This window comes from Chlorocebus sabaeus, chromosome 15 (assembly GCF_047675955.1).
Source record: "Chlorocebus sabaeus isolate Y175 chromosome 15, mChlSab1.0.hap1, whole genome shotgun sequence".
NCBI classification, from domain to species: Eukaryota; Metazoa; Chordata; class Mammalia; order Primates; family Cercopithecidae; genus Chlorocebus; species Chlorocebus sabaeus.
This window is the reverse complement of record NC_132918.1, coordinates 57,121,491-57,149,199: the sequence shown is the minus strand read 5'-3', so window position 1 is coordinate 57,149,199 and position 27,709 is coordinate 57,121,491. Positions and strand designations below refer to the sequence as shown.

Sequence of the window (27,709 nt, the reverse complement as noted above, 5' to 3'; positions counted from 1 at the left end):
GGTTCTAACTAGTTGAAAAAAGTGAAACACTGACAGCTTTTTTGCTGAAAAGCATTCCCTGAGCCTGATGCCACAGCAGTTACTGCCCTGTCTCTGCCCTTCTCAGCCCAGCTTCCTGTAAGGTGGAGGCTTACTCTTCTATCTCACTTCTTATTATTGGCTGAACACATAGAATTTTGTCTTCTGCTTCACCAACTTACCTGAATGTACCCTGGCAAAAGTTATCATCTACCTGCCAACTGTTAAACCAATTCAGGTCTTCCATTCCTGAGCCCATTTCCTGCAGTTGATACAGTTGACCACTCCCTCTTCCTTGGAACTCTTTTCCTCAGTTTCTCTGACATGGCGGGTCTCTGCTTTGATTCCTACCTCTCTCTGATCATTTGTAGTCTTCACTGTGGGCTCATCCTACTAGCCTGGAAACCTTGGGGAAATCTTTCTGAGGTTTTCTCTTGATCCAGTCAGTGCTCCTCTCACTTTGCAGGCCCTCCTTCAGTGATGCTCATGACTCCTGGGTATCTATATCTACAGCTGTGACCCCAGCCTCCAGCAGTATCCCTGCACTTATACACCCTACTACCTACCTGTGGGTCTGTATTCGAGTCTTGCAGCAGTCAGAAACCCAACAAATCAAAAATTGAGATGATCATCCTGTTCTTCTCTCTTTTGCTTCCCTAAACCAACTGTTGTTATAGTATATTCCATATCAGCTGAAGACATGGTCATCTACCTAATCACACAAGCCATAATAGAGGGGTGAAATTTCAGTTCGCCATTTTCCCTCATACTATATCCAGTGTCTCCAAGTTCTGTTGATTTTGCTTTATAAATAACTTCAGTTGGCTCCTTTCTTTTCCTGACTCCTAACACAGCCTCAACTCATACTCAAATGCAGAACTGCAGGTAAGACGTATCTGGACACAACATTCCACACCTCTCTCAACTGTCTAGTATTCAAGAAAATAGGACTCTGGGTCTACTTTGCAGTCCAGACCTGATATGGACCTAGTTACACATAGCCCTGCTTTCCTCTGAGCCTATCAACACTGCCTTATTTAATGTTCACCTAAACTTACCCCAAATCCTATAACTCTGCCTTTCCCTTTGTTTGATGAGATACCCATGGTTCCTCTGGAATGCAGTCTGTCTCATTGCAATGGATCAATAAACCTAATTTTATTCGACTATGGGTATATTCCTGGAAATCTTAGGCAACTGGGCTAGAACAAAAACATACAACATCCATTCTTAATTATTAAATTAATTACTAAAATAGGATAGACAGATGTTATTTGGCCATAATTTTATATACATGTAAACAAAAACTGATATATACCTAATGATGAAGAAACAGAAACATTCCTACTAAACATGAAAAAACTTGATTACTATCTATTTTACAGTGTTTTCGAACAGGTGGCCAATCCAATTATATGAGAAAAATAAGTTATAATATTTAAAGAAATGCCAAAATTACTTTTATTTGTAAGTGGTTATATACCTAGGAAATCCATGAGAACCAAATAATAATAAAATATTAAGGCCAGGCGCAGTGGTTCATGCCTATAATCCCAGCATTTTGGGAGGCTGAGGTGGGCAGATCACCTGAGGTCAGGAGTTCAAGACCAGCTTGGTCAACATGGCGAAACCCCATCTCTTCTAAAAATACAAAAATTAGCCTGGCTTGGTGGTGCACACCTGTAGTCCCAGCTACTACTCGGGAGGCCAAAGCATGAGAATTGCTTGATCCTGGGAGGTGGAGGTTGCAGTGAGCCAAGGTTGCACCAGAGTACTCCAGCCTGGTGACAGACCAAGACTCTGTCTCGAAAATAATAAAAATAATAATAATAGGCCGGGCGCAGTGGCTCACACCTGTAATCCCAGCACTTTGGAAGGCCAAGTCAGGTAGATCACCTGAGGTCGGGAATTCCAGACTAGCCTGACAACATGGAGAAACCCCATCTCTACTTAAAATACAAAATTAGTCAGGCGTAGTGGTGCATGCCTGTAATCCCAGCTACTTGGGAGGCTGAGGCGGGAGAATCGCTTGAACTCACGAGGCGGAGGTTGTGGTGAGCCAAGATTGCACCATTGCACTCCAGCCTGGGCAACAAGAGCGAAACTCTGTCTCAAAATAATACTAATAATACTACTACTAATAATAAATAAAGTGTTAAAAGTGTAAAATAAAATTCAGTAAAGTGAAAGGAAATATTAAAATAAAAAATAACTTTCTTTTATACAAATAATAGTGAGTTAGGACAATAATAATTAACAAGAATAAATAAAATGTATCATTCAGCAAATGAATAAAAGCTGCATTTAAACCACACTTGTCAAAGTAAAAAATAATGTAAAAAAGACATATTGCCTTGGATAGGAAGACTCAGTATTGTAAAGATGTCAATTCTCCCTAAATTAGTCAATATGCAATTTTTTAACTCGACAAAATGATACTAATCCTCAACTAAAAAATGAAAGTGAGACAGATAAGAAAAATTCTGAGAAAAAAATAATGAGAGTGGATGAACTCTTCCGGCTGTTAAAATGTATGATAAGCTCCTGAACCTTGGCCTTAGCAATGATTTTTTGGCTATCATATCAAAAGCCCAGGCCACAAAGGCAAAAATGAATAAATGGGACTACACCAAGCTGAAAAGCTGCTGCATAGCAAACAAGCAACAAAATGAAATGGCAACCTATGGATTGGAAAAAATATTTGCAAACTATATATCTAATAAGATACATAAAATTGATAAAGAACTCATACAACTCAATAGCAGGAAAACAAATGATCCCATTTAAAAACAGGCAAACATCTGAAAAGACATTTCTCCAAGAAGAAAAATGGCCAAGATGGATATGAAAAGGTATTCAACATCACTAATCATAAGGGAAATGAAAATTGAAACCATTATGAGATACTAGATAATACCAGGATGACTATTAAAAAAAAGTCAAAAAATAGTAATAATAAATGTGGATAAGGGTGAAGAGAACAGAGAACCTTTGTGCATTGTTGGTGAGACTGTATAGCCATTGTGGAAAACAGTATGGAGCTTTCTAAATAAACTGAAAATAGAGCTACATATGACCCAACAATCCCTCTTTAGGGGATATACCCAAAGAAAATGAGATAACCACCTTGTATAGATATCTGCGATCCTATGTTCATTGTAGTATTGCAGCTAATACAGGGAAACAACCTAAATGCTTGTTGAAAAATGAATGGAGAAAGAAATTGATATATATATGTATAATATATATATAATATTCCATCATATATATATATACACATATATATGAGGATTAAAGAAATACCAAAATTACTTTTATTTGTAAGTGATTATACACCTAGGAAATCCATGAGAACCAAATAATAATAAAATATATTAAATATAAGATTAAAACCATAATATATATATATATATATATCATGGAATATTATTCATCCCAAAAAGAATATCTTGCCATTTGCCACAGCATGGATGAAACTGGAGGACATTAAGTGAAATAAGGCAGACACAGAAAGAAAAGTATTACATGATTTCACTCATATGGGGAATCTAAAGAAAACATTCAAATACAGGTATACAAGGATAACAAAACCTGAGGTGGAGGGTGGAGAGATGTAGGTCAGAGGATACAAAGCAGCAGACAGGAGGGCTAGGCGCAGTAGCTCAGTCCTGTAATCCCAGGATTTTGGGAGGCAGAGGTGGGCGGATTGCTTGAGCCCAGGAGTTTGAGACCAGCCTGGGCAACATGACAAAACCCCATCTCTGCGAACAGCAACAACAAAACACACACACACACACACACACACACACACACACACACACACACACAATTAGCGAGGCCTGGTGGTGCCCGCCTGCAGTCCCAGCTACTCAGGAGGATGGATTGAGCCTGGGAGGTCGAGGCTGCAGTGAGCAGTGATTTGATAGTGCCACTGCACTCCAGCCTGGGGACAGGAGACCCCGCCTCAAACAAAACAAAACCGAGTAGCAGATATGTATGATGAACATGCCTAGAGATCTAATGTACAACATAAGGACCCCAGTATAGGTAATAAATTCTACTTTATTTGGGATTCCTTGCTTCACTGTAGTAATCTTTTTTTATTTATTTTATTTATTTATTTATTTTTTTGAGACGGAGTCTCTCTGTCGCCCAGGCTGGAGTGCAGTGGTGCGATCTCCACTCACAGCAAGCTCCGCCTCCCGGGTTCACTCCATTCTCCTGCCTCAGCCTCCCGTGTAGCTGGGACTACAGGCGCCCGCCACCTTGCCCGGCTAATTTTTGTATTTTTAGTAGAGACAGGGTTTCACCGTGTTAGCCAGGATGGTCTCGATCTCCTGACCTCGTGATCCGCCCGTCTCGGCCTCCCAAAGTGCTGGGATTACAGGCGTGAGCGACCGCACCCAGCCGATCTTTTTTTATTTTTAACTACATATGTATCTCATAACATGTTGTATACCTTAAATATACTCAACAAAGCTTATTTTTAAAAATGAAATGTATAATGATGACTGGAAAGGGTGGTAGTCACATGGAAATAATGAAGCAGAATAAAAGTTCAGATATTAAATACAAATGAGAATTTAGTACATGATAAAGCCGGCATTATACTCTGCGGGGATAGACAGGCTACTCATTAAAGTGTTTAGAAGCAAAGTGGCTGAAAATTTTGGCACAGAAGAAAATCTCGTGGACCTCTAACTCACTGGTTAAAGTAAAAACTTTCAAAACGTATTAAAGGTTTAAATATAAAATTAAAACCATAAAAACATTATTATATTAACGTATTTCTTATATAGTAAGTACTTGGGAAGATTTTCTAACATTCCACAAACCTAGTAGCAATTAAGGAAAATATTAATTTCAGATCATACAAAATTCGGAAGTCCTGTAAGACAAAAACAAATACAATGTGAAGATTTTTAAGAAAGAACAAAGGGCTAATCCATATTTTGAAATCAGTATAAAAAGATGAGCAGAATTTGAGAAGGGAGCGCGACCAGCTCTGCGGCGCCCTCCAGGCCCTCCGCCCTATAGAACCCAGAGCCCTGGCCGTGGCTGCCCCGCCGGGCCCATTTCCTGAAGCAGCGGCGAAACGCTCTTCCCCACCCGACCGGCCGGCTGCCGGGTCTCCCCACCCAACCTTGCCAGGCTCAGACGAAGCTTCCGCCGAGCCGCCTGGACGCAGCGCCCTGGGTGGCAGCAGGTGTGGCAGGGCGGGAAGCAGGGAGGCGGCCCCAACGCCGCGGAGGCCACTAGGGGGTGCGGTGGGCCAGGAAAGCGGGTCTACGCGCAGGCTCAGCTGCCCCTGTAGGCCGTGGAGTCGCGCAGATCCGGATACTCGGGTGGCCGCAGTGTCCCAAGTGGGCGACACTCACCTAGTCCCGAGGACAACCGACAAAGTCCTTAATGGGCCCAGAAGGTGAGGGGAGTCTGGCAATGAGGGGTGGAAGGGTTAGCGGCCATCGCCCAGATGGTTTTCCTTCTACCAGACGCTGGTGCCGGAAAACAGAAGTGGAAGAATAACTTGGCGCCATTAGGCCCATCGGAAAGGCCCAGCAACCTTTGGGACGATTATTGGCTGTTTATAGAAGGCCCGTGTGTATCCTATGAAAAAGCTGCTCTCAGCTTCCCCCCAGCCTTTTAGAAGAAAACATTTGCTACATCGAGCCCTTCTAGGTGTAAAGAGGTTGCGACTTATGAGAGTTAGAGAATCACACATCTTGTAAATTTCCATTTGTTAAAAATAATAATAACAGAACATAAATGGTTTCTGGAGATGACTTTTTGCAATGAGGTTGTTAGACCACCTCTGGAAGTGACAGCAGGAGCCACACATCCACATTTATTAAGTGGGTTAGAGCAGGAGTCCCTAACCCCTGGATCTAGGTTACATGCTCCTTATGAGACTCTAATAATGCCTGATGATCTGAGTGGAACAGTTTCATCCTGAAACCATGCCCCTACCTTCCATGGAAAATTTGCCTTCCCTGAAACCAGTCCCTGGTGCCAAAGAGTTTGGGGACCACTGGGTTAGGGGATATGGGGCAGAAGACCTGAGAAGGAAGATAGGACAGTTCTGTGCCACACTGGTCATATTTAGAAGACATTTTCATATTCCAACCATTGTTCTGTGTGTGCATTTTATTTCTCACTACTGTATATGTAGATGACAATATTAAGTATTTTTTGAACTATACTCTTTCTAGATGTTCTGAAATGCCTATGTTAAAATTAGAGGTAGTAAAATAACATATTTTGTAAATCTTTTTGTTAAAATTCATATGTAATGTTGTTTTGGTGGTGGGGGGGGGGGGGATGGCCAAACCACCTGTTAATATTTTTAAATTAGGACTCATTTGTCCAGTATATAACACAATCTATAGTATAGCAAAGTTACATGCAATGCATTTAACATATAGGGCAATGGATAAACTGAAATTTTCTAGTATACAATAGCAAAACACCTTTTGTAAGCCCAAAGACGTTTGGGCTTACCAAATGTTGCATGGAGGTACGCCCAAAGTGCACCTGTGTGCACTGGTTCAGGGGAGGAGAGAGGAAAGGAAGTGCCAATGTGCTTATAGTGAGGCAAGGTTAAACATTGTCTCATGTCTGGGCATTTTGTTTTACTTATCTGGGTATATTGTGTATATAAAGGACAAATGAGTCCTGACTTTACAACATCTAGTCTTTCTAGATGTTAAAGAGGTTGCCAGTGTATGACAAAAGTAGAGTTAGTAAACTAATATATTTTGTGCATTTCGTTTTATCATTCCCAGGAAAGACTGTCTTCTGAAAATTTGAGCATTATTGCTCAGTGGGTTGACGGAGATGGGAAGGTGTAGCCCAGAATGTTCATATTTGGAAGAGTCAGTCATAACTGTTTTTACATGTGTTCACTTTATTCAAGACTTCTGTGCATATAGTGGACAAATTAACTTCTTACCTGAAACATCTTGTCTATGTAGATGTTCAGAATTGCCTGACATATGTTAAGTGTAGAGGTAGTAAAATATCACCTTGTAAATATCTTTTTGCTAAAATTCTTAGGGAATACTGTCTTTTGGAAGTGGAATTGTGAAGCCACCTCTGTGAGCAGTGTAGTACTGTCTATACTTGTTTAATGGTTTAGAAATGGGAGGGAAGAAATCGCCAAAGGTAATAGGCTAGTGTGTTCATACTTGGACATTTCACTCGCCATTTTTCTGTATGTTTTGTGCATTTTGTTTTGCTGTGTGTGTAAAGTACATAATGGACAAATGAGTCCTAATTTTGCAACATTTGGTCTCTAGATGTTTAAGAAGTTGCCAGTGTATGACAAAGTATCTAGTAAAATTAGCACATTTTGTACACTTTGTGTTGAAATTCATAGGAAGGCTTGTCTTCTGTAAATGATTTTTGGGTATTAATTTGTTCAGCCATCTCTAAGCATTACAAATGCCTGTACCTGTCCACCGGATTGAAGACAGAGAGAAGGAAATGAGGAAGGACTGGTTCAAGGTCAAAATTGTCATATTTAGAAGATACCTCAGATTATAGCCATTGTTACATATGCAATTTTATTTTACGATGCTATGTACACAGTGGAAAGTTATATGAAATATCTGGTCTTTCTAGATAGTTAGAAATGCTTGATATATTTAAAAGTAGAAATAGTATAATAACACTTTTTGTAAATAGCTTTTAAAAACTGATGGGAAATACTGTGTTTGAAAGTGGGGTTGTTAAATCACCTCTGTGAACAATGTTACTTGCTCATTCAGTTGAGGAAGGTGAGAGGGAAGAAATTACAAAAGGTGTTTTGCTATTGTGTACTAGAAAATTTCAGTTTATCCATTGCCCTATATGTTAAATGCATTGCATGTAACTTTGCTATACTATAGATTGTGTTATATACTGGACAAATGAGTCCTAATTTAAAAATATCCACTCTCTAGATATTAAAGAGGTGGCCAATGTATGACAAAAATAGTAAACTAACACATTTTGTACACTTTGTGTTAAAGTTTATAAAAAGACTATCTTATGAAAAGGACTTTTGAAAGTGAAATAACATCAACTCTAAGTGACACATGGCCCATATCCACCAGGTTGGTGGTGCAGAGGAGTTGGAAGAAATGAAGGATTCTAGATCAGAATGTTCCTATTTAGAAAACACTTCAAGATACAACCATGTGTGTAGTTCATTCAACCCTACTGAGGCAGGAGAATAGGGTCTGGAGGCAGGAAACATAAAGCAGATTCATGTTGACTTCCTAGAACTAAATGAAATGGAAACACATCAGCTATCAGAGGAAATATACTTTCCATTTACATTGGGCATACACAGAGTAAATGACTGTTTTATTTCATCCTGTCTGTTTACATAGGGCGTATACCAAGTAAACGACTTTGTAACTTTATTTCATCCTCTTCATTTACATCGGGTGTATACCAAGTAACCAATGAAACCTTGAAAGGGTATTTAAACCCCGGAAAATTCTGTAACTGGACTCTTGAGCCCCTAAGTGCAGGCCTTCTCCCACCCTGTGGAACATACTTTCATTTCATAAATCTCTGCTTTTGTTGCTTCATTCTTTCTTTGCTTTGTGTGTTTTGTCCAATTCTTGGTTCAGTATGCCCAGAACCTGGACACCCTCCACTGGTAACGTATTTTGGCAAGCCAGCCAGGAGGTAAGCCCAAAGTTTGGGATTTTTCATCTTTTCCTTTCCACTCTATACAGGAGAATCTCTCCCTCCCTCTCTCTTTTCCTTTCCAACTCAGGACCCTTGGTGGGCAGCACCTAAACACGAAGGCAACTGTAGGTTTCTGGATGGGGCCACCCTGAAGGACTTTTTTCTGTCTGTTCTGGTTGTGATCCCTGATTCCTACGTGTGGCGCAGCTCATGGCAAACTTGCAGCTCAGGGCAAACTTGCAGCTCAGGGCGAACTTGCACGTTTCAGGCGACGGAAACCTTCTTTTCTATGCTAACTTCTTCCCTTACCCTACTTGACTGGCTAAGGACAAAAGAAGCCTACCCAGCTTCCAGCTCCTGTCATTACAGTTCATGGCTATCACTCTAGTGGAACAGGAAGCATGGGATAGCGTGGCCTTATCAAATGATAAAGATGCTAAACATTAGTGATTACACCCAGGAACCAAAGGAAAGCTCACAATAGGCCATTGCCTCTGGAGGGAAAACATGCAAAGCGGCACTAGTGCCCACCTAAGGTCAGAGATGCCTGACACTCTTAAGACTGGACCCCAAAGGGGGATTCCCCAGGGGATCCTCCAGACCTCAGCCTCTCCAAATGGGATGCCCTTGGCAGCAGTTCTAAGGACTAGTACTAAACCCTCCTTTGAATTTTCTCTTGCAGTTGCAATACTGTTTGGCCCCAGTATGGTTTGGAATCTGGCATTTGCTGTTGAATGGGAAAGTGGGATGCAGTTGCATGTATACAGGCTTTGGTGCTGCTGTTCTAAGCAGGGGCAGGCCTAGTTAGTATGTGATATTCTCCTTTGGTGCTGTTTGACCCCAGTGTTCTTTCGAGTCTGGGGAGGTTTGGCCTTTAAAAAATCAAACTGCCATGGAAATTGCTTTACCTGACATAATGGTTCACAGCCTTCATTGGATTACTTCTTGGGTAAACAGAGCAAAATTGGCAAGCTTGTATTGCTATTTCATGGTTAGGGTTCCAAGGTAAAAGCTATTGAATCTTCATTTGTGTGTGTATATACATGTCTAGATGTGTTTATTTGTATGCACACTTGTTATATGTTATGTCTTGGCTTATAAATAAGAGAGCACTCATAAATGAAGTAAATAAGTCTAAGCAATTTTCAAGTTCATGTGACTTAAGTATAACTTTCCTAAACAAGCTAGTTTTAAAATTACTGGTAAAGTAAAAATAGAAATGCCTTCAAAATTGTCAGTATACATTTTTGTCTGGATTTTATATTTGTCTCTTCTAGATATTTTGAGGTGTTAGGGTTTGGCATAGAGGGTTCTAAAACTATAAACCCAGCCAAAACAAAATGATCTTGGTTTGTGTGTCTTTTTTTTTTTTTTTGGACAAATGGGCATAATTTAATGTTAGCTAAATCTTCTGGGTAACTGGCAAAAATACCTATGTATTTAACTTTGAGGCTCTTACTTAGGTTTTGGTGAGCACCTAATATTCACTGGCTATTCAAAACGTGGTTAACAAGGAAATAACTGACTTTAAATGATAGTGTCTAATATCTCAGTTTACAGAGGTAATCTAGATAAACTGTTAAAAGTGAAAGAATTGAGTACAGCAAATGGGACAAATGTTTTAGGTTTTGTGTAAAGTCTTAAAATTATTTCTGATACTCATTTAATATCTGGGTCATTTCCAATTAAGAAAGGTTGTGATATGGGGAAATACGTTTCTAAAATTGTGGAATTGTTCTTATCTATAAATTCCTGTATCTGATAGTTCAGGATTTCTTGCTTTTTAGCGTTTCACTAAAGTTTTAGGTTACTAGGGATAAGAATTCTAGTTAATACATAATTCTGTATACAAAACATGCCAGAAAAGTTGTGTTATTAGTGAGAAAAAGAACAATTTTGTCTAATTTAGAAGTTACCTAAAAGTTAGTTCAAATTACAGATTTGAAAAGGTTACTTATGAAACAACATATTAAGGAACCAGTAAGTAGAGGAGAAAGATGTGGAAAAAGTTTAGATAATAAAATGTTCTTTAAAACCTGATAGAGGGCGAGTGCGGTGGTTCACGCTTGTAATCCCAGCCCTTTGGGAGGCCGAGACAGGCTGATCACAAGGTCAGGAGATCGAGACTATCCTGGCTAACATGGTGAAACCCCGTCTCTACTAAAAAATACAAAAAAAAATAGCCAGGCGAGGTGGTGGGCGCCTGTAGTCCCAGCTACTCGGGAGGCTGAGGCAGGAGAATGGCGTAAATCCGGGAGGCACAGCTTGTAGTGAGCTGAGATCCGGTCACTGCACTCCAGCCTGGGCGACAGAGTGAGACTCCATCTCAAAAAAAAAAAAAAATTAAAAATAAATAAATAAATAAATAAATCCTAATAGAGAATTGGAGACATTTGGCTAATTAACATTTTCATAGTTAAAGCTCTTAGTCCTGATTAAAGTAAAATAAGCATTGTAAAGAAATGCATTGGCACTTTGGCAATTCCTTTTTAATACAGTTAAGCATGAAGCTGGATTTAGTATGAAGCCAAATTTCACATACATGCTTGCATTGCTTCACACTGTTTACTGTTTTGTGTGGACAGTGCTGGCACTGGAGCACTTATTGGCTATGTGCCTAGAGTGTATTTCTTGATTGCACAGAATGTATGGTGATATTGGTGAACTTAAGGATACTGAATTGTGTATCAGAAATAAAATATTCATTATGTGGGTTTTGGGGGGCCCTGGGTAAACACTGTAGCCTCCGGGGTAGATTGAGAAGGAAAAATTTAGGGTTGGGTTCCTATTTGTTTTTGCTTCTAATTTTCATTTGTTTGCTATTTATTCTCCTCTGGCTTTGCTTGTGTATGCATATATAAAACCATATATATATATATATATATATATATATTTTTTTTTTTTTTTTTTTTTTAAATTTCTAGTGGAAGGCTTTTATTTGGTTCTGTGAATAGTTGTTTTGTTCCCTGTGCATTTCTAGCAAGTCATCATTTGTTCCATTTATCTGGAATTCCTAGGCTACCTTTGTCAGGCTGCAAGGAATTGATGGAGCACACTAGCTTTTTAACCTTTAACTAACTTGTTGGATTTTAGGCTTCCTGATACTTTAAATGTGTTGAGTATATTTTCATAAACAGAATTTGAGTCATATTTCTCTCTCTGCCCATTTTCTCCAAAATTCATAAACTATCTGTGAATATTCTTAATTCATGGCAATGTGCTTGTTTGCATATAGTCAAGCAGGGTTCCTAGGGCCACTTTGGGAGACAGAACCCAGAAACATGGCATACTGGCAAAAGGGTAAGAATTTCTTACCAGCCAGACTCTGGTCTCTGTCTCTCTGTACAAACTGGTTAAATGAATGGTAAAAGTCACTGTTTATTTCCTCTGTAAAGTTTTGATTAATACAAAAAAAGAATTCTGAGGCTGGTCTTAAACTGTAGTGAATCTGGTGTACTTTGTGTCTTTCTGTATTGTTCTGTCATAAAGAGGGGTACCTTAGAATAAAATGTGTGCTTAGGACCCCATAGGCCTGCCGTTCAAGACATCCCAGCAGACTGATCAGTCATGTCTTTGGGAGCTTGACCTTGTAACCATGTGGCCATGCTTTCTCTTTTCACAATGGCAGCCTGGGTTTAGGGTTCAATTCCTGGCTTAGGGAATGAGTCCTTTATCTTCTGTCTGTATATTTATATGTGCTGTGTGTGTACTATAAAAGAGCATCAATTAATTGGTTTAATAATAATAAGAGCTTATATCAAATATTTTGTCAGAAAAGTAAAAAATGTAATGCCTTTTATTTGCTTCATGTGACTTAAGTAATCTTTGGGAAATAAAGACAGTTTTAAAGATTATTGGTAAAATAAAAATATCTTCAAAATGCAAATATTTAGTCTAAATTATGCAGGTCAGATATTCAGTTTGTGAAATGCTTTAAGGTCATAAGCTGCTTCTTTGACTTTTAAAAATTGCTCAATTTCTTTTGGAGCGTTAGATTCTAGATAAGGCCTGCGGACAAATAGAATTAGCTATGCCCCATAGCTATGCAAAGAAAGTTATAAAGAAAGGAGATTTTATATAAGAAAGGATTTTATATCGTAAATTCTTGTCCTAAAGTAAAATAAGTGGTTGTTAGAAAAGAGGGATGTTTAGGACAAGTTAGAAAGTCCAAGCATGTCATAGATGGTCTGTGTAAGTCATGAACTAATTTACAAAAGAGAATGTATGCAAGAAATACACAATTTAACGGTGATTAAGACTCCTAAATGCTTCATAAAATGCCACTATGACTCTTAACTGTACAACTTGCCTGCTTTACAGCTAGATAGATGCTGGAAAGAGTCAGACCTTATGTGTACTTCTGTCCGGGTCCTAGACTCCACACGTAATATATAATTAAAATACTGAACTTACTAAGGTTTTCACCAAAAGTAAAACTCCATAAGAGTTAACATCATAACACGTAAGTGAGACTACTGAAGCAACAGTTTTACATGCAGGGTATGTAAGAAAAGTGAATGCATTTTCAGTGAAAGATTATAACAAGGCATGGGAATGTAGATTTTGTTTTTTTGCCTAAAGGGTTAAAGGATTGTTTTAAGTTCAGACAGAGCTAAAAGTTTGAATGAGTTGTGGAAGATTTATAAAAATTAATATTGTAAAAAATTATGTGTGTGAACATATTGACTAAATTTAAAGGGGTATTTTCTGGTTTTTCCTTAAATTGAACATCAAAATAAAAGCACAAACAGGGTTTTCTTAAAGCACTGATCTGCTCTTTAACAAAAATTTCTAAAGGGTTATATAAGGTTTATGAGAATCTCACCTTATGGTCAAACCGATTAAGATTGGAAAGATATGTCTACAAGGTTTTCATAAAAATTGGGGTTGACATTAATAGTACACTAACGCAAAGGTGAAATTTGACTTTCTCTCTTGAACAAGATTTTCATGCAATATTAAAAGATAATGAAATATTTTTGTTTGCCTTTTGAATAAACTACCCCCCCCCACACACACACACCAAAAAAAAGGAAGGGAAAGACAAGAGACAGATTGTTTGGAAAGTAAGTCTTCCCTCTATCAACAAGTAAAGGTTTTTGCCTTTTAACACATTTTTGAGTCATCATTTTGCTAAATGAATGACTATGGTAACTTGGAATTCTATTTCATAATATTGAGTGTTTTAAATCTTTTAACATATTTAATAGGCTTCCCAAAATCAAATTTCAGCTTCAAAATTGTCTTTTCTAACCTCTAATTTTGAGATGCTGCAGAGGGCCCCTGAAGCATCCAAAAGAGAGGTAAACAGAATTATTTGGCATATTTAGTTACATGGGAAGCATTGTCAAAAATAAAAAAAATTTAATCTTCTTCAGGTTATATTTTAGTGAATAATATTAATATATGTTCCAAAATTGTATGAGATTTCTAAAATTCTAATATGTCTGAGTATATGCTATCAATCATAATTATGATTATTGTTATTGTAGACCACAGAAATAACCAAATTTCCTTGTCAATTATGTTTTTAAGTATAACTATTTCAAGTCATTTCCACAGTTAATTGCTTAATACTGATGCAGTTTCTGAAAACTTCACAAGCATGCAAAGTCCTAGAATATGGTATCTTTTAGGAGATTCATAAAAGATTGGAAGGAATCCTAAAAAGCACTCTTGAATACAAGTTTCTAATAAGTTTAGAATCATGTCATTTGAACTAGGTAAGAATTGCTGGAACTTTAATGAAAAGACTGACTGGGTTATAAAACTGCTAATCCAACTAGAACAAAAATTAATTAAATACCAAGAAAATACTTTGCCAGATTTTCATGCTAAATTAGCTGATACTGAAACTGTTTAGATATACAATTTGAATACATTCCATCATCTAAATCAAAATACTTACAATAACCCATCAGTTATCAGTGTTATGCACCTAATTTGGGGAAACAACTGGTATTCAAGAGGATATAAGTCTAATGTTAATTAAGCATGAACTCATGGAGAACCAGGATGGCCACCTTTTCCTTCCTCAGTCCTTAAAGCTTTTGTTAGTAAAATTTCTGCATTACATGACTCGTCATGGAAAAGATAAAATGATCCAAATTGAATATATTGATGTGGTGACTTATAAATTGCTAAAATAGTTTATAACAAATGTTTGGTCCCATATTCCTGGGAAAATAATAAAAGCTTCAGGTACATCCAGTCACCTGATGGGCCATTTTAAACATTTTATAGAGAGATTTCATTCAGTTATTTTCAGTGCATGTTTTCTGGTTGTATAAAAGCTTTCCTATGCAAGAGGGCTGATGTTATAACACTAAGTTATTATGCCACCATGTATTTTCACAAGGTAAAGACAGCTTTTTATGGTTCACTAAGGACAATCAACTCCTTCACAACCTAGAACCCGAAGATTGGATCTTCTGAGAACATCAGATAAAGACTGTCCTTGCCATCCACACTACAGCAAAACTTCTGGACCTTGAACTTTGGGTTCATGATCTCACAACTGAGAAGAGTGCCTCCACACTCTTGGAACTGTACACCCATTGGAACCCTTAAGGTAAGGCTAACCAGGGAAGCTTCTCTCAAAGAAGAAGATGGCATCCTTGATGTGAACAGCTTTTCCCAAGATCATGAATCAAGACTTCTCTATTATCATGAGACTCTTACCTTTGAATATTTTTTCCTTGCTTATGCCTCTATGAAAAATAGAAGTGGAAAAGAGATCTGTTGCATACACTTATGGGGTATACTTTTATTTGTGAAGAATTTTGCAGCCAGCTTTAGGTTCCTTTTCCATGATTTGGAATAAAAGACGCAATGATTATAAATGTATCCCTCACAATAGGCTCTATAGCAGTTTACTATAAAGGTTATGGTTATATAATAGACTAAATTCTCTTAAGAAAGTTATGCTAAATAATAGAATTGGCTAAACAGAAGAGTATCTGTGCAGCTGCCAGCACTCAAGGCCTATGGAGAAAACATCAGGTATTACCGAGATTCAGTTGTAGCGAATTGATGAAGAGACTGCTTAGTTGAGTGAGTAGACTCTTTATCTAGCTCATTCTTTCATCTATTTGAGTTTAGGAGGTTTGGTTTATGGGGACCCTGGATAAGGAGTGTACTCGCAACTTTGGTATTATCCTCCTGATAGTCATAATAATAGTCTCCCTGGTGTGCTATATTCTCTCAAAGGTTTTAAATGTTTGCATACAACCATCTCTAGAATGTCAAATGGTCTCTCTTAAACTGGAATGACAAGAATTGAAAGAAATGTGCGACCATGAGGACACTGTAACCTATGAATGATGTGCTTAGACCAAAAACCCAAAATGTTGGTAACTGAGAGTGGTGCTAAGTAAGGCCCTAAATTTTGGTCACACTCTCACTTAAGTGAGAACCTGACCAAAAAAGGGGAATTTTTAAAAACAAAATTATGGGAAGCCATTTTTTTTTGGACTGAGCTCATGCGCTAGGCCCCAACAGACTAAACCAAACCAAAATGGAGTCACCTATGCTAAGATCTTAAGCAAACACATAAATCCTAGAACAGACCACAGGCCAGGTTTTGTTTTTCTCCTACAAATCTCTATAACAAACATTCCTGATAGCATATGTATCCACCCTCTGAAGTTCCCATTAAATCTTTTAACCAAATTCATTTCCTCTTGCCAAAAGACCATAAAGCTTCAGATGATCATACAACAAAAGTTCCAGCTGGTTCCACCACCCCTGGCCATCAGGGAGCCACCCTGCCTTCACTAGACAGAGCAGGGCAGGAGTTCTGTGATCCTCAATAGGTAGGGACTACACATCAAGCCAGCATGCAGCAGTTACATAAAGATTTATGGGGATCACATCTCTGGAGGAAATGAGGCAGAAGAATACGGTCTGGAGGCAGGGAATATACGACAGATGCATGCTGACTTCCTAGAACTAAATAAAATGGAAACACTTCAGCTATCATGGGAAATGCCTTCTCTATTTACATAGGGCATACCCTGAGTAACGAATGGAAACCTCTAGAGGGTATTTAAACCCCAGAAAATTCTGTAACTGGGCTATTGAGCCCCTATGCTCAGGCCCTCTGCCACCCTGTGGAGTATACTTTAGTTTTCAATAAATCTTTGCTTTTGTTGCTTCATTCTTTCCTTGCTTTGTGCATTTTATCCAATTATTTGTTCAAGAAGCCAAGAACCTGGACACCCTCCAGTGGTAACACTACTATGCATATAGTGGACAAAATTAAGTCCTTATTTGAAACATCTAGTCTTCTAGAGGTTTAGAAGTGCACAAAGTATGTTAAAAGTAGAGGTAGCAAATAACACATTTTGTAGATACCCTTTTGATTCATATGAAATATTGTCTTTTAGAAATTGATCAAACCACTTCACATTATATTTATGCTGATTCAGGGAAGAAGGAGCAAAAGAAAGTGCAAAGGGCTTTATACCAGTGTGTTTACAGTATGACACAATTGACTATTGTCCCTTATATCTGCATTTCCTTTTACTTTGCTGTGTATATAAACAGACATTTACATAGCTTCGGGATTTTGAATTGGTAAATATTCATGATGTGTGAAAAAGCGTGATACATACTGTATGATCCCAATCGCATAACATTGGATGGTGTCCTAATTTATAATATCTAGTCTTTCTGGATGTTAAAGAGGTTGGCAGCGTATAACAAAACTAGAGTTAGTAAACTAATGCATTGAGTACACTTTATGTTAAAATTCATAGGAAATATTGTTCTTAAAAACACTTCAAAAGTAGAATTGTTAAAATTCCCTCTAAGTATTAGAGATGTTTATACCTGTCCACTGGATTGATAGAGGTAGGAAGGGGAAGGGTTCTAGGCCATGTTCCTATTTAGAAGACACATTCAAATTTTAGCTTGTGCTTTGTATGTGCACCATTTATTCAATGCTACTGTGTATAAAGTGGAAAACTCAAGTCCTATTTAAAACACCTAGTCTTTCTAGATGTTTTAAATTGCACAATATAGATTAAAAATAGAGGGCCAAAGTAACACCCTTTATGCATTTTTGTGGTGGTGGTTATTTCCTAGGACTGGTTGCATTTGAGAATGGAATTTTTAAACTTGATGCTGACCGTTCATTGGGTGGCGGCAGGCGAGAGGAGGAGGAAGTATGCAGGGAGAAGCGTTCTGGGCCTGTGAATTAGATTAGTTCAGATGGTCTAGCCATTGTTCTGTATGTGAATTTTAGTTAATATTGATGTATTTTAAAGAATAAACAAGTCTTAATGCTCAAGGTAGTTTAAAAGTAGAGGTAGTAAAATATCCCTTTATAAATGTCCTTTTGTTAGTTTTTAGGAAGACGTGTCTTCTGGGAGTAACCTTTGTTAATCTACCTTTGGAGCTAGACATAGTCCTGTACTTAGTCACTGGCATGGGAGAAGAGGGAGAAGGGGAAGGGTGAAGGAAAGGGCTTTTCGCTAGTATCTCCATATCCAGAAGATAGTTTGAGATGACAGCCATAGGTCTGTCAGCATTTTAGTAAAGTGCCTGCGTTTATTGTGGACAGAGTTTATTTTTTGGAACACCTAACCTTTATGAATGTCCTGAAGTGACAATGTATGATTAAAAATAGAGCTAGTGAATTAGCCAATTTGTAAATATATTTTTGTTATAATCGATAGAAAAGATGCATGTTGGACATGGAATTGTTAAACCACCACTGAGCAGTGTATATCAGGACTTGTTCATTACGTTGGCAGCAGAGGGGCAAAAGGAAGTATAAAGGGGGGAGAGATATATGCAGATATACATTTACATTTTGATGATAGCCACTGATGTGTATGTGCATCTCTTTTGGCTGTACCATAGGAATACATTAAGTAATTCAATGAAAATATACCTTCTTGCTAATATTTTAATGGTATAGATCTGCTAATGAATTCTCTTAGAAACATACTTAGTGTATTCTATTGCTTTATGTTTCATTTTAAATTGAACATGAAGGGAATGCAGTATTTTAATTGGAACTCTGCCAATGCTTTTATCTGGAGGTGTGATGCCATTTTTGTCTTTTATAAAATTTTTGTCCCAAGAAAGGCAGGATTATATTTTTTCTTAATAGATTGAGTTGGTTAGTGTTTTCTTGACTATCAAAATACTCATATAGCTTTAGGATTTTGAACTGGTAAATATTCGTTATGTGTAAAAAAGCATGACACATAAAATTGCATGATCTCAATCCTATAAATTTGGATGTTGTGTCTATACACACACAGGACCTAGAAGGACAAGTCAAACTGTAAACTGCCTGTGATTGTGGATGACTTTGCTCTTTGCTTCATGTGTTTTCCAGTTTCCTAAAATGCACATGTTAGCTTTTAAAAAATAAAGGATATTTTAAAAACCTTAAAAAAGAGATGAACATTGTGATAACAGGCAAAAAATACTAGAGACAGTTACTAGATAACATACATAGAACCAACACACATCTAAAATAGGAAGCGACTCACTCATAATTAAAGAAATAGAATACATGAGAACATGCATTTTTATTTTTAGATCAGCTAAAGTTATAAAACTGCTAACACGCAGAGGTGGGAAAGGAATAGAGAAAACGGTTACTGTTACTACTTTTGATGTGACTCTAGATTGGAGAAATCTTTCCCTAGAGGGACGTTTCACCAAATCTATTATCCTTCAAATGCATATGTCCTTTATTCTCCGGTTGCACTTCTACGAATATATCCCACGGAAGTACTCTCACAGAGTGTTTATAATAAGGTAAAAAAAAATATGAAATCCTAAATTTCCATCATTAGAGGACCAGAGTAATTTAGGACATATCTCAACACTGGGATACCCCGCAGCATTTACAGAGAGTGCAGTAGAGCTATATGAACTGCTGGGGAAAGGTGGTTCAGTAAAACAAGTTTCAAAATCAGATGTATAGTATATAATCATATATTTGAATAAAAAACATGAACATATATGCTTGCGTGTGTGTGAAAGGACAGTTACATATAAGCAGTAGCCTTGGAAGGACAGAGAACAAAATAATCATTTTAATTTTGCATTTTTATATACCATTCAGCTTCTCAAAATGAAGATCTATTACCTCAATTACTTTTTTCAAGTGGCTCTCAGGGAGAAGTTAAATAGTAAAATAATCTGAATTGTGCAGTTCCTGGTATTATGCAATTGTGTATTTTAAGGTCTAAGGAAAGTATGCCCAGATAATTCTACAAAGGTCCCAGCTAGATTCTGTTAATATCAGGAAGGATTTAAAGTAGAAGAGACCCCTTCTAGTAGAAGAGGCCCCTTCTGTGTTTAACAGACACAAAGTTATACTTGAATGTGAAGGAAAAAGGCCATTGGGTGGAAAAGGCTGGGAAGGATGAACAGAAGTGAGTGGAATGTTCCCTTGTAGAACACCATGGTGGCTCTTCTCGTCTACATCACTGTAATGCCAGCATGTGCACTTCCACATGCCAGTGAGCAGTAATGACAGCACGCTTTGTGTAACGCCAGGACAGCTATGGCTGACACCATTTTCCTTCTTCCCCCAGGAGAGAACCTAGAAGTGTGGCACTGTTCCTCTGTAGTACCAGGCTGCCTGTGACTGAGGCTCAGGGCTGTAATCTGGCCTGGCCTTAAATCCCCCTCCTTGGTCTCAAAAGGATAAGGCATCATTTGTTCACACTGTGCTGCTCCATCAGCAGATAGGGACCGCCCAGGACCTCCAGGTGTTTCCTTCCAAGATCAAGGCATTTAAATAAGTGCAAAGTGGGTGCCTGCTAAGAGCCAGCAGTTTTGGTATAGAGCCAGATCCTCCCTATGCCTACACCTGAAGAATGGATGATTACATTGTTACAATGTATGCTGTGGGACTGTCCACAGTATCAGAGAGCTGAATAAGCTTAGATATGGTGCAATCAAGTGAGCAAGTCAGCTCTGAAGTGAAGCTCTTTGTCAGGACCTCTGGTGTTTCCAGTAGACTCACCTTTCTCCCCTTCCGTCCTTTAGGAGACAGGAGGGAGCTGCCCAAGCTGTCTGGCCAGATGTCTGTGGACAAAGTGTGATTGATGGATGTGGGCGACTGATCCTACTTGTATCTGACTAAGAATATTGAATGATGTTAAAGAAAATCCTAAATGGTGACTCTATTCAAATGTAATTATTCTTTTTTTTTTTTCAGACAGTCTCACTTTGTTGCCCAGGCTGGAGTGCAGTGGCACGATCTCAGCTCACTGCAAGCTCCGCCTCCTGGGTTCATGCCATTCTCCTGCCTCAGCCTCCCAAGTAGCTGGGACTACAAGTGCCCACCACCATGCCTGGTTAATTTTTTGTATTTTTAGTAGAGACGAGGTTTCACTGTGTTAGCCAGGATGGTCTTGATCTCCTGACCTTGTGATCTGCCCACCTCAGCCTCCCAAAGTGCTGGGATTACAGGCATGAGCCACCATGCCTGGCCTTCAAATGTAATTATTCTTACCAGCAGATCCCACTTTCGAAGAAGCTAAAATTATAAATTAAATTTGTTAGGCTAGGGTGACACATCCTCAAACCCACTAAGGCAGGGATGTGAACCAGGAGGGTGTCAGACAGGAGCCTGGGGCACGGCAGTGGACACAGTAGGCCTGGGATCATTCATTCAACAGTTGACCAGTGCCTCCCATGAGCCAGGCACTGTTCAGGGACGGGGAATACAGAGGTGCATACTATAATCTCTTTAAAAATAATGTGTTCATTTGTATTTACTGCTCTTATCCATAAAGCCTTCTTATTAGTACATATGTACAGAGGAATGTCTGAAATAATATTTATCCGATATTATAGGTAGAAAAATGGAGGTGATCTGTGGCTTTCATTATTGCTTGAGTTTTTAATGTAATAAGCATGTGTTAAATTCTGTTTTTAAAAATCCTCTAAACATTTTTTTTAAAGCCATAGCAGGGGAATCCTATGATTGGTGTCCCTAGGTCTGAGGTATGTTCCATTGTACATTGGAGCTTTGGGGAGCAGATGGAAGAAGGTGTCTGGTGAGTGGCACATTTTAGTTTATGGAAGAGAAGGGAAAAATTCCCTGACTATATTGGTTTCATTGTAACTCTCCATCTGCTAGTGGAATCAAGAACTAAAAACTTACCAGTGGGCAGCAGTCAGTATCGCATGTCTTTCCTTTGCATCTGTGCCCACAGAGCTCCTGATGAAGATGAGTGAGTACAGGGAAGCAACTAATCTCACCCCTCCTGCTCATTCTTGAGAATGGGGGTGCTCACTTCTCTCTGAGTGTGGGAGTTGTGCACATTTCTTCTGCCCAGGAAACATACTGAAGGAAAAAAGTCTGTTTTCTTAAACCTTCTTTCTTCCTTTCCCAACTTCACCACCATGGCAGCCCTCTTCCATTCACATAGCTCTGACCGAATATCCTCAGAGAGTTAAGACAGTTACGGTTGGAACTCTCTGTGTCTGGCCCTTCCTTCTTCCCTGCATCTTCAGTCCCCAGTCAGGAGGTCTAATGGTAATATCCAGTGATTTTTCTAAAGAGGAATCAGTGGTTATATTATACAAGGCATGTGTGTGTGTATGTGTGTTTTGGGTGGTGAATACAGAGCAGGGGTTAGGACCATAAGAAATAAGAGAAATGGAATGTGGCATGACTGCTGCCAGTTCTGATAGTTTTGAAATTGGTAATTTAAAATAAAGTAGTTGGTTTACTTACTTAAGCCTCACATCTTAACCATCCTTCCTTGATCTGGAGTTCCTATCGCCTACCTTTATCAATAAAAATGCCTTGAAAATGAATCCTACTATGTTAAAGCATATAGTTAAGTAGATAGAAGCCCATTGCCTGGGATGAATCCCAAGCCTGCTCATTACTATATATCCTTAGGGAGGTTACTCAATCCTGCTCCAGTTTCCCCTCTGTAAAGTTAGAAAATGAGTCAGTGTGAAAAATAAACAAATTAATACATTAGGCAGGGCGTAGTGGCTCATGCCTGTAATCCCACCACTTTGGGAGCTGAAGCAGGAGGATCGCTTGAGCCCAGGAGCTCAAGACCAGCCTGAGCAGCAGAGAGAGACTGTGTCTCTACAAAAATAAAAATAAAAAAACTACCTGGGCATGGTGTTCGTGCCTGTAGTCCCAGCCATTTGGGAGGCTGAAGCAGGAGGATCGCTTGAGCCCAGGAATCCCAGGCGTGAACCATATCATCACTGCACTCCAGCCTCAGCAGCAGAGTGAGACTCTGCCTGAAAAAAACAAAACTGAAAGTATTCAGAATGATGCTTGGCACCAGGAAGTGCTCATTAACATTAGAAACTATCTTCATGCCCCACTGTCTTCCCCATACACCATAGTCTTGCTTCCATCCCCACACTCCCCCATCTCTTGCTTATCCCCTTGAGCTCAGACTCATTGAAAGCCTCGTCAAAGGAGTCTCTCTGCTACAGAAGATGCTACTGACTACTTATAGGACATGTCTGTTTCACTCCTGTGCCAATGACTCTTCCTTCCTAGGCTTTTTTGTGTGTTCCTTTCCTCATTCTTCATGCTCTCCATGATTTTAATGACCACTTATTTATTCCTGACTCCCAAATGAAAATCTAGTGTATACTTGTGGAACTTTACATTTACTCATCACTTGCTTGACATAAGTTTTTAGATTTCCCAGAAGCACCTGAAACACAACATATAGAAAAGAGACAGTTTTCATTCTGGCTCCTCTTACATTGGATCCACAGCCCCAAGCCCCCTCCTGTTGAGGTCCCTAATTCATTTAATGGCTTTCTCATCTTCCTAGTCACCCACACCCACCACCTAGGTTGCAGCCTTGATAACATTCCTTTTACTTAATTCACAATATCCAACTAATCACATCCCATGTATTTTAACTCTCAGACATCTCTCAAATTTGTGCCCTCATTTTCATACCTATTTCTGTCTCTGTATTAGATTCTGAGCATCCTTTGCCTAAATACTGCATCTTTTACCTAAATGCTCTCAGCTGGTCTCTCTGCCTGACGTTTGTTTTCTTTTCTCTCTCAAGTATTAGTTCTCCATAGATCTGCCAATTATCTATGTCACCCCAAATGAAACTTCTTACTGCATTCTGGATAAACTCTAAGATCCTCAACATAGCATACAAAATCCCTTCTGGTCTGATTCCTGCCAATCTTTCTAGCTTCATCTCCTGTCACTCCTATTTAAATGACTGCTCTAATCAATTTTTATAGATTTTATAATTGATGATTTGGCATCCATTCATCACCAGGCCAAACTAACAGCCAACATTGTTTACATTTCCCCTGTGGCCTGGCTTTTGAGGGTGTGCCTAAATCATATACAAAGCTTCCTAACACAACCCTTAACATCTGTGTTTCACTTCTTGCCCAATCAAAAATGTCTCTATCTAGCTACTTGCTGACTCATTAGTAATAAAGGCAGAGTCCCAGTTCCTCTCTTTTTTTCTTTTTTGGAGGCAGGGTCTAGCTCTGTTGCCCAGGCTGGAGTGTAGTGGCATGTGATCACAGCTCACGGTAACCTGGAATTCCTAAGCTCAAATGCTCCTGCCTCAGTCTCCCAAGTAGCTGGGACTGCAGGCATATGCCACCATGCCTGGCTAATTATTTTTTAATTAAAAAAATGTTTTTTTTGCAGAGACAGGGTCTCACCATGTTGCCCAGGCTGGTCTTCAATTCTTGGCCTCAAGTAATCCTCCTGCCTTGGCCTCCCAAAGTGCTGGGATTAATAGCTGTGAGTCACCAGGTCCAACGCCAGTTCCCCTCTTTTTCCTTGTCCCTGTGCACGTTGAGGTTTTGTGTGGCCCCAAGTGTTATCAAGCTAAATGACAAGCAGAGAGGGAGGCTCTAAAAGAAAATAATGTTTATTCACAAATAGGCATTGCAATGGGAATATGTATGCCATTTCAACTATGTGCACATTCAGGGAGGTGTAAAGGAAGACAAAGATTTTAAAAGAAAAAAAGAGTCAGATTCCATAACTGTTTCGAGATAATTATCCTCGGCTACAAAGATCAAACAGCAAGGATGGCATCAGTAGTAGGCTGGACAGGCAGTTGCTGGGTAGCTGTCCTCACAGACATATTTTTTGTGTGTAAGGTTGCAATGGCCTTTGTGCAAGGTTGTGGTTTTTGCAGTCTTTTGTGACAGTTTTTGTCATCAGGCATTGGTGCATGAGAACCCTCCCTCCATGGCCTTTCACCAGCTCCATTTTTCTGATTTAAATAAATAAATAAATAAATAAAGTGACTCCATTTTGATTCTGACAACTTTTTCAATGGCAATGTGGAACTGTAGTAACTTTTTTCAATCTTTCAGTGACACGGACATCTTCATGTCTCTACTCAGTCATACAATTAAATTAAATCATGTGTACATTTTAAAACAATGACACCTGTTTAATGACAGAGACTGAACTGGGACCCTCGAGGTTGGCCACTTTTGGTGTTTTATTCGGGCCACAAGTTTTTGAATGCTTTCATTTACCTACCAAAATTTCAAAAGTGGAAAGCTTCCTATAAAAACCTGCCTTTATTGCTTCTCTTGAAAACTGGAAGAACTGGCCACCCAGGTCCCACAACACCTACCTGGCTGAATACGGTCGGCCCCACTTTCAGCAGAAATAACCTCTGCAGTTTTCAACAACCCCAGCTCTCCTGGGCGTTGATTTTCCTAGTTGCTTCCTTTAATGCAGACATTAGAGTTTGCAGCCCTAGATTTACAGTGTAGGGGCACTGAATTAGTTAGCTTTCCCACGCACATCATTTCTTATACTCATTTTCTTCTGCACAGCACCTCTTTTTCCTTTAACCACTCGCAGATACTAACTCATTCTTCAGGACTCAGTTCGAATTTCCAGAAGCTTTTCTCTGAACTCATGATGGACTCTGCGTCCCATTATGTATTCCCGCATGGCTCCGTGCATCCATCTGGCACATCCCTTGCCACATTAAATTCAGATTAAATGTTTGTAGGATGCTTGAGTTCTTCACAAGTCTCACGTCACTTAGCGACGGTCGGGAAATCCTCAGTGGTAGTTTCGGGAGCCATTCATTCATTTTATTGATTTTATCATTCTTTCAACAGCCATAACGTACGTGACGACGACTGACTCGTATTTTAAAAGATGTGTATATCCCTCGACCTGTCTGCCCCTATCGTTCTGTAGGAGGACCGAGTACCAGAGAACTACAACTCCCATCAGGCACTTGGGGATCGCCGCCACTGAGGGAGAGACTAAGGCTTAGGAACCACCATTCGCGTGAGGCTCTGCTCCCTGCGCCTGCGCAGAGTGCAGGGCCACGTCGCTTTTGCGGTACCAGAGACCACGCGTCTCAGAGACCATGGCTTCCGCGGACTTGCGCCGGGTGGCAGATGGCGGCGGTGCTGGGGGCACCTTCCAGCCCTACCTAGACTCCTTGCGGCAGGAGCTGCAGCAAACGGACCCAACGCTGTTGTCAGTAGTGGTGGCAGTTCTTGCGGTGCTGCTGACGCTAGGTAAAAGGCGGCCGGTGGTTATGGCGGGTTCGGGGCGGGCAGAGGTCCGGGCTGAGAGGGCGCCTTGAGGGCATCAGGAGGGTGAGACCCACCCAGTCTACACCCCACCCTCTCGCCTGAAGCAGCGGCAGCAGCGGGGCGTTAAGGGAGATCCCGGGCGACCCACGGAGTTACGTCCTGGTCTTTGGGGCGCGGATTGCTCTTCGTCATCTTCCCTGTTATGCTTGAGTGCGCTGTTCCCCGCCTTCCGCTGTTCTCACTGCAAGGATTCAGGGTCTTGACTGCAACTTTCAGCCTCCGGTGTTTGCATGCGGGCGCTGGGATACCAAGGTAGTGAGATCGCACTTGAGTCCCCAGTCAGAGGAAGGAGTGCAAAGAAAAGTTGACAGTTGACACTGCCCGGCTCAGTGGGCCCCTAACAACAGCAATAGTAACCATTATGATAAAAGTCAGTTCTAGGTGAATGAGGTGTTTCATCACAGACTTCTGTGAATTTCCCCACCCCAGCCATGCACATATACTGATTGCCAAGGCGTAATTTCTGTTGTTTTTCTGTCTATTCCACAGTCTTCTGGAAGTTAATCCGGAGCAGAAGGAGCAGTCAGAGAGCTGTTCTTCTTGTTGGCCTTTGTGACTCCGGGAAAACGTTGCTCTTTGTCAGGGTAAATGATTTCATTTACACCCCTGTTAAGCTTAATGGAAAATTGTATAGCATCCCAGAATTCCTGTCATCTCATGGTTTATTTTGTAAAAGAAGCTGATGCTGGTAAATTTGAGAGTTACCAAATGTACTTGACTCACTTGGGAGAACAGAAAGACTCTTAGAAACCCATAATTGAGAAATATTGATCATCTTTCCTCTTTTTTCTTTTCTTTTCTTTTTTTTTGCCCTTGCCAGATGCTGGTATTTAGTCTTTATCACATTTAAGGGTTTTATTTAATTAGTTTCTTTCCAGAATAGCAGAAGGCACAGAAGCCAGTGGTCTACAGTTTATCATTCCTTGGTTAACAAATTCTTATGAGAGTTTATCAAAGACACTTTTTCACAGGATGATCCTTCTTTGACATAGTGGGCTAGTTAGCTTCTTTTTACTAATATTTATTTTTAATACATTTAGTATTTTTAACAGTGTTTTAACATGGTGAATAGGAGAGGTTTTCTGCTTTTTAACTTTTCTTTCTGAGAGTATAAATTATTTCCCTTCCATTCAAGAAATAGCTCAAATCTTTTTTTTTGTTTTTTTTTTTTGAGGCAGGGTCTCGCTCCAATGCCCAGGCTGGAGTACAGTGGCGAGATCTCCACTCATTGCAGCCTTGACTTCTGGGACTCAGATCATTCTCCCACCTCAGCCTCCGAGTAGTTGGCACTACAGGCGTGCGACACTCAGCCCGTCTAATTTTTTATATTTTTTGTAGAGAGGAGATTTTGCCATGTTGCCCAGGCGTCAAATCATTTTTGATGGTTAAAAATCTTTACAGAAGATTGGGAAATTTG

The 27,709-nt window shown here is 39.5% G+C and overlaps 1 protein-coding gene and 1 long non-coding RNA gene across 2 annotated transcripts in view; both read left to right on the top strand.

The window, feature by feature from the left end:
- Positions 1 to 27,709, top strand: part of LOC103241654 (serotransferrin) — a 73,506-nt gene that overhangs the window by 32,787 nt on the left and 13,010 nt on the right. Inside the window, 4 exon segments of the mRNA XM_073023601.1 lie at positions 1,774 to 1,789; positions 25,965 to 26,035; positions 26,038 to 26,214; positions 26,782 to 26,876. Coding sequence (XP_072879702.1) covers positions 1,774 to 1,789; positions 25,965 to 26,035; positions 26,038 to 26,214; positions 26,782 to 26,876 — 359 coding nt within the window.
- LOC140713494 (uncharacterized) lies at positions 5,336 to 25,212 on the top strand. Its single transcript, XR_012095584.1, has 2 exons — positions 5,336 to 5,440; positions 15,085 to 25,212. It is a non-coding gene; the product is annotated as an uncharacterized lncRNA (long non-coding RNA).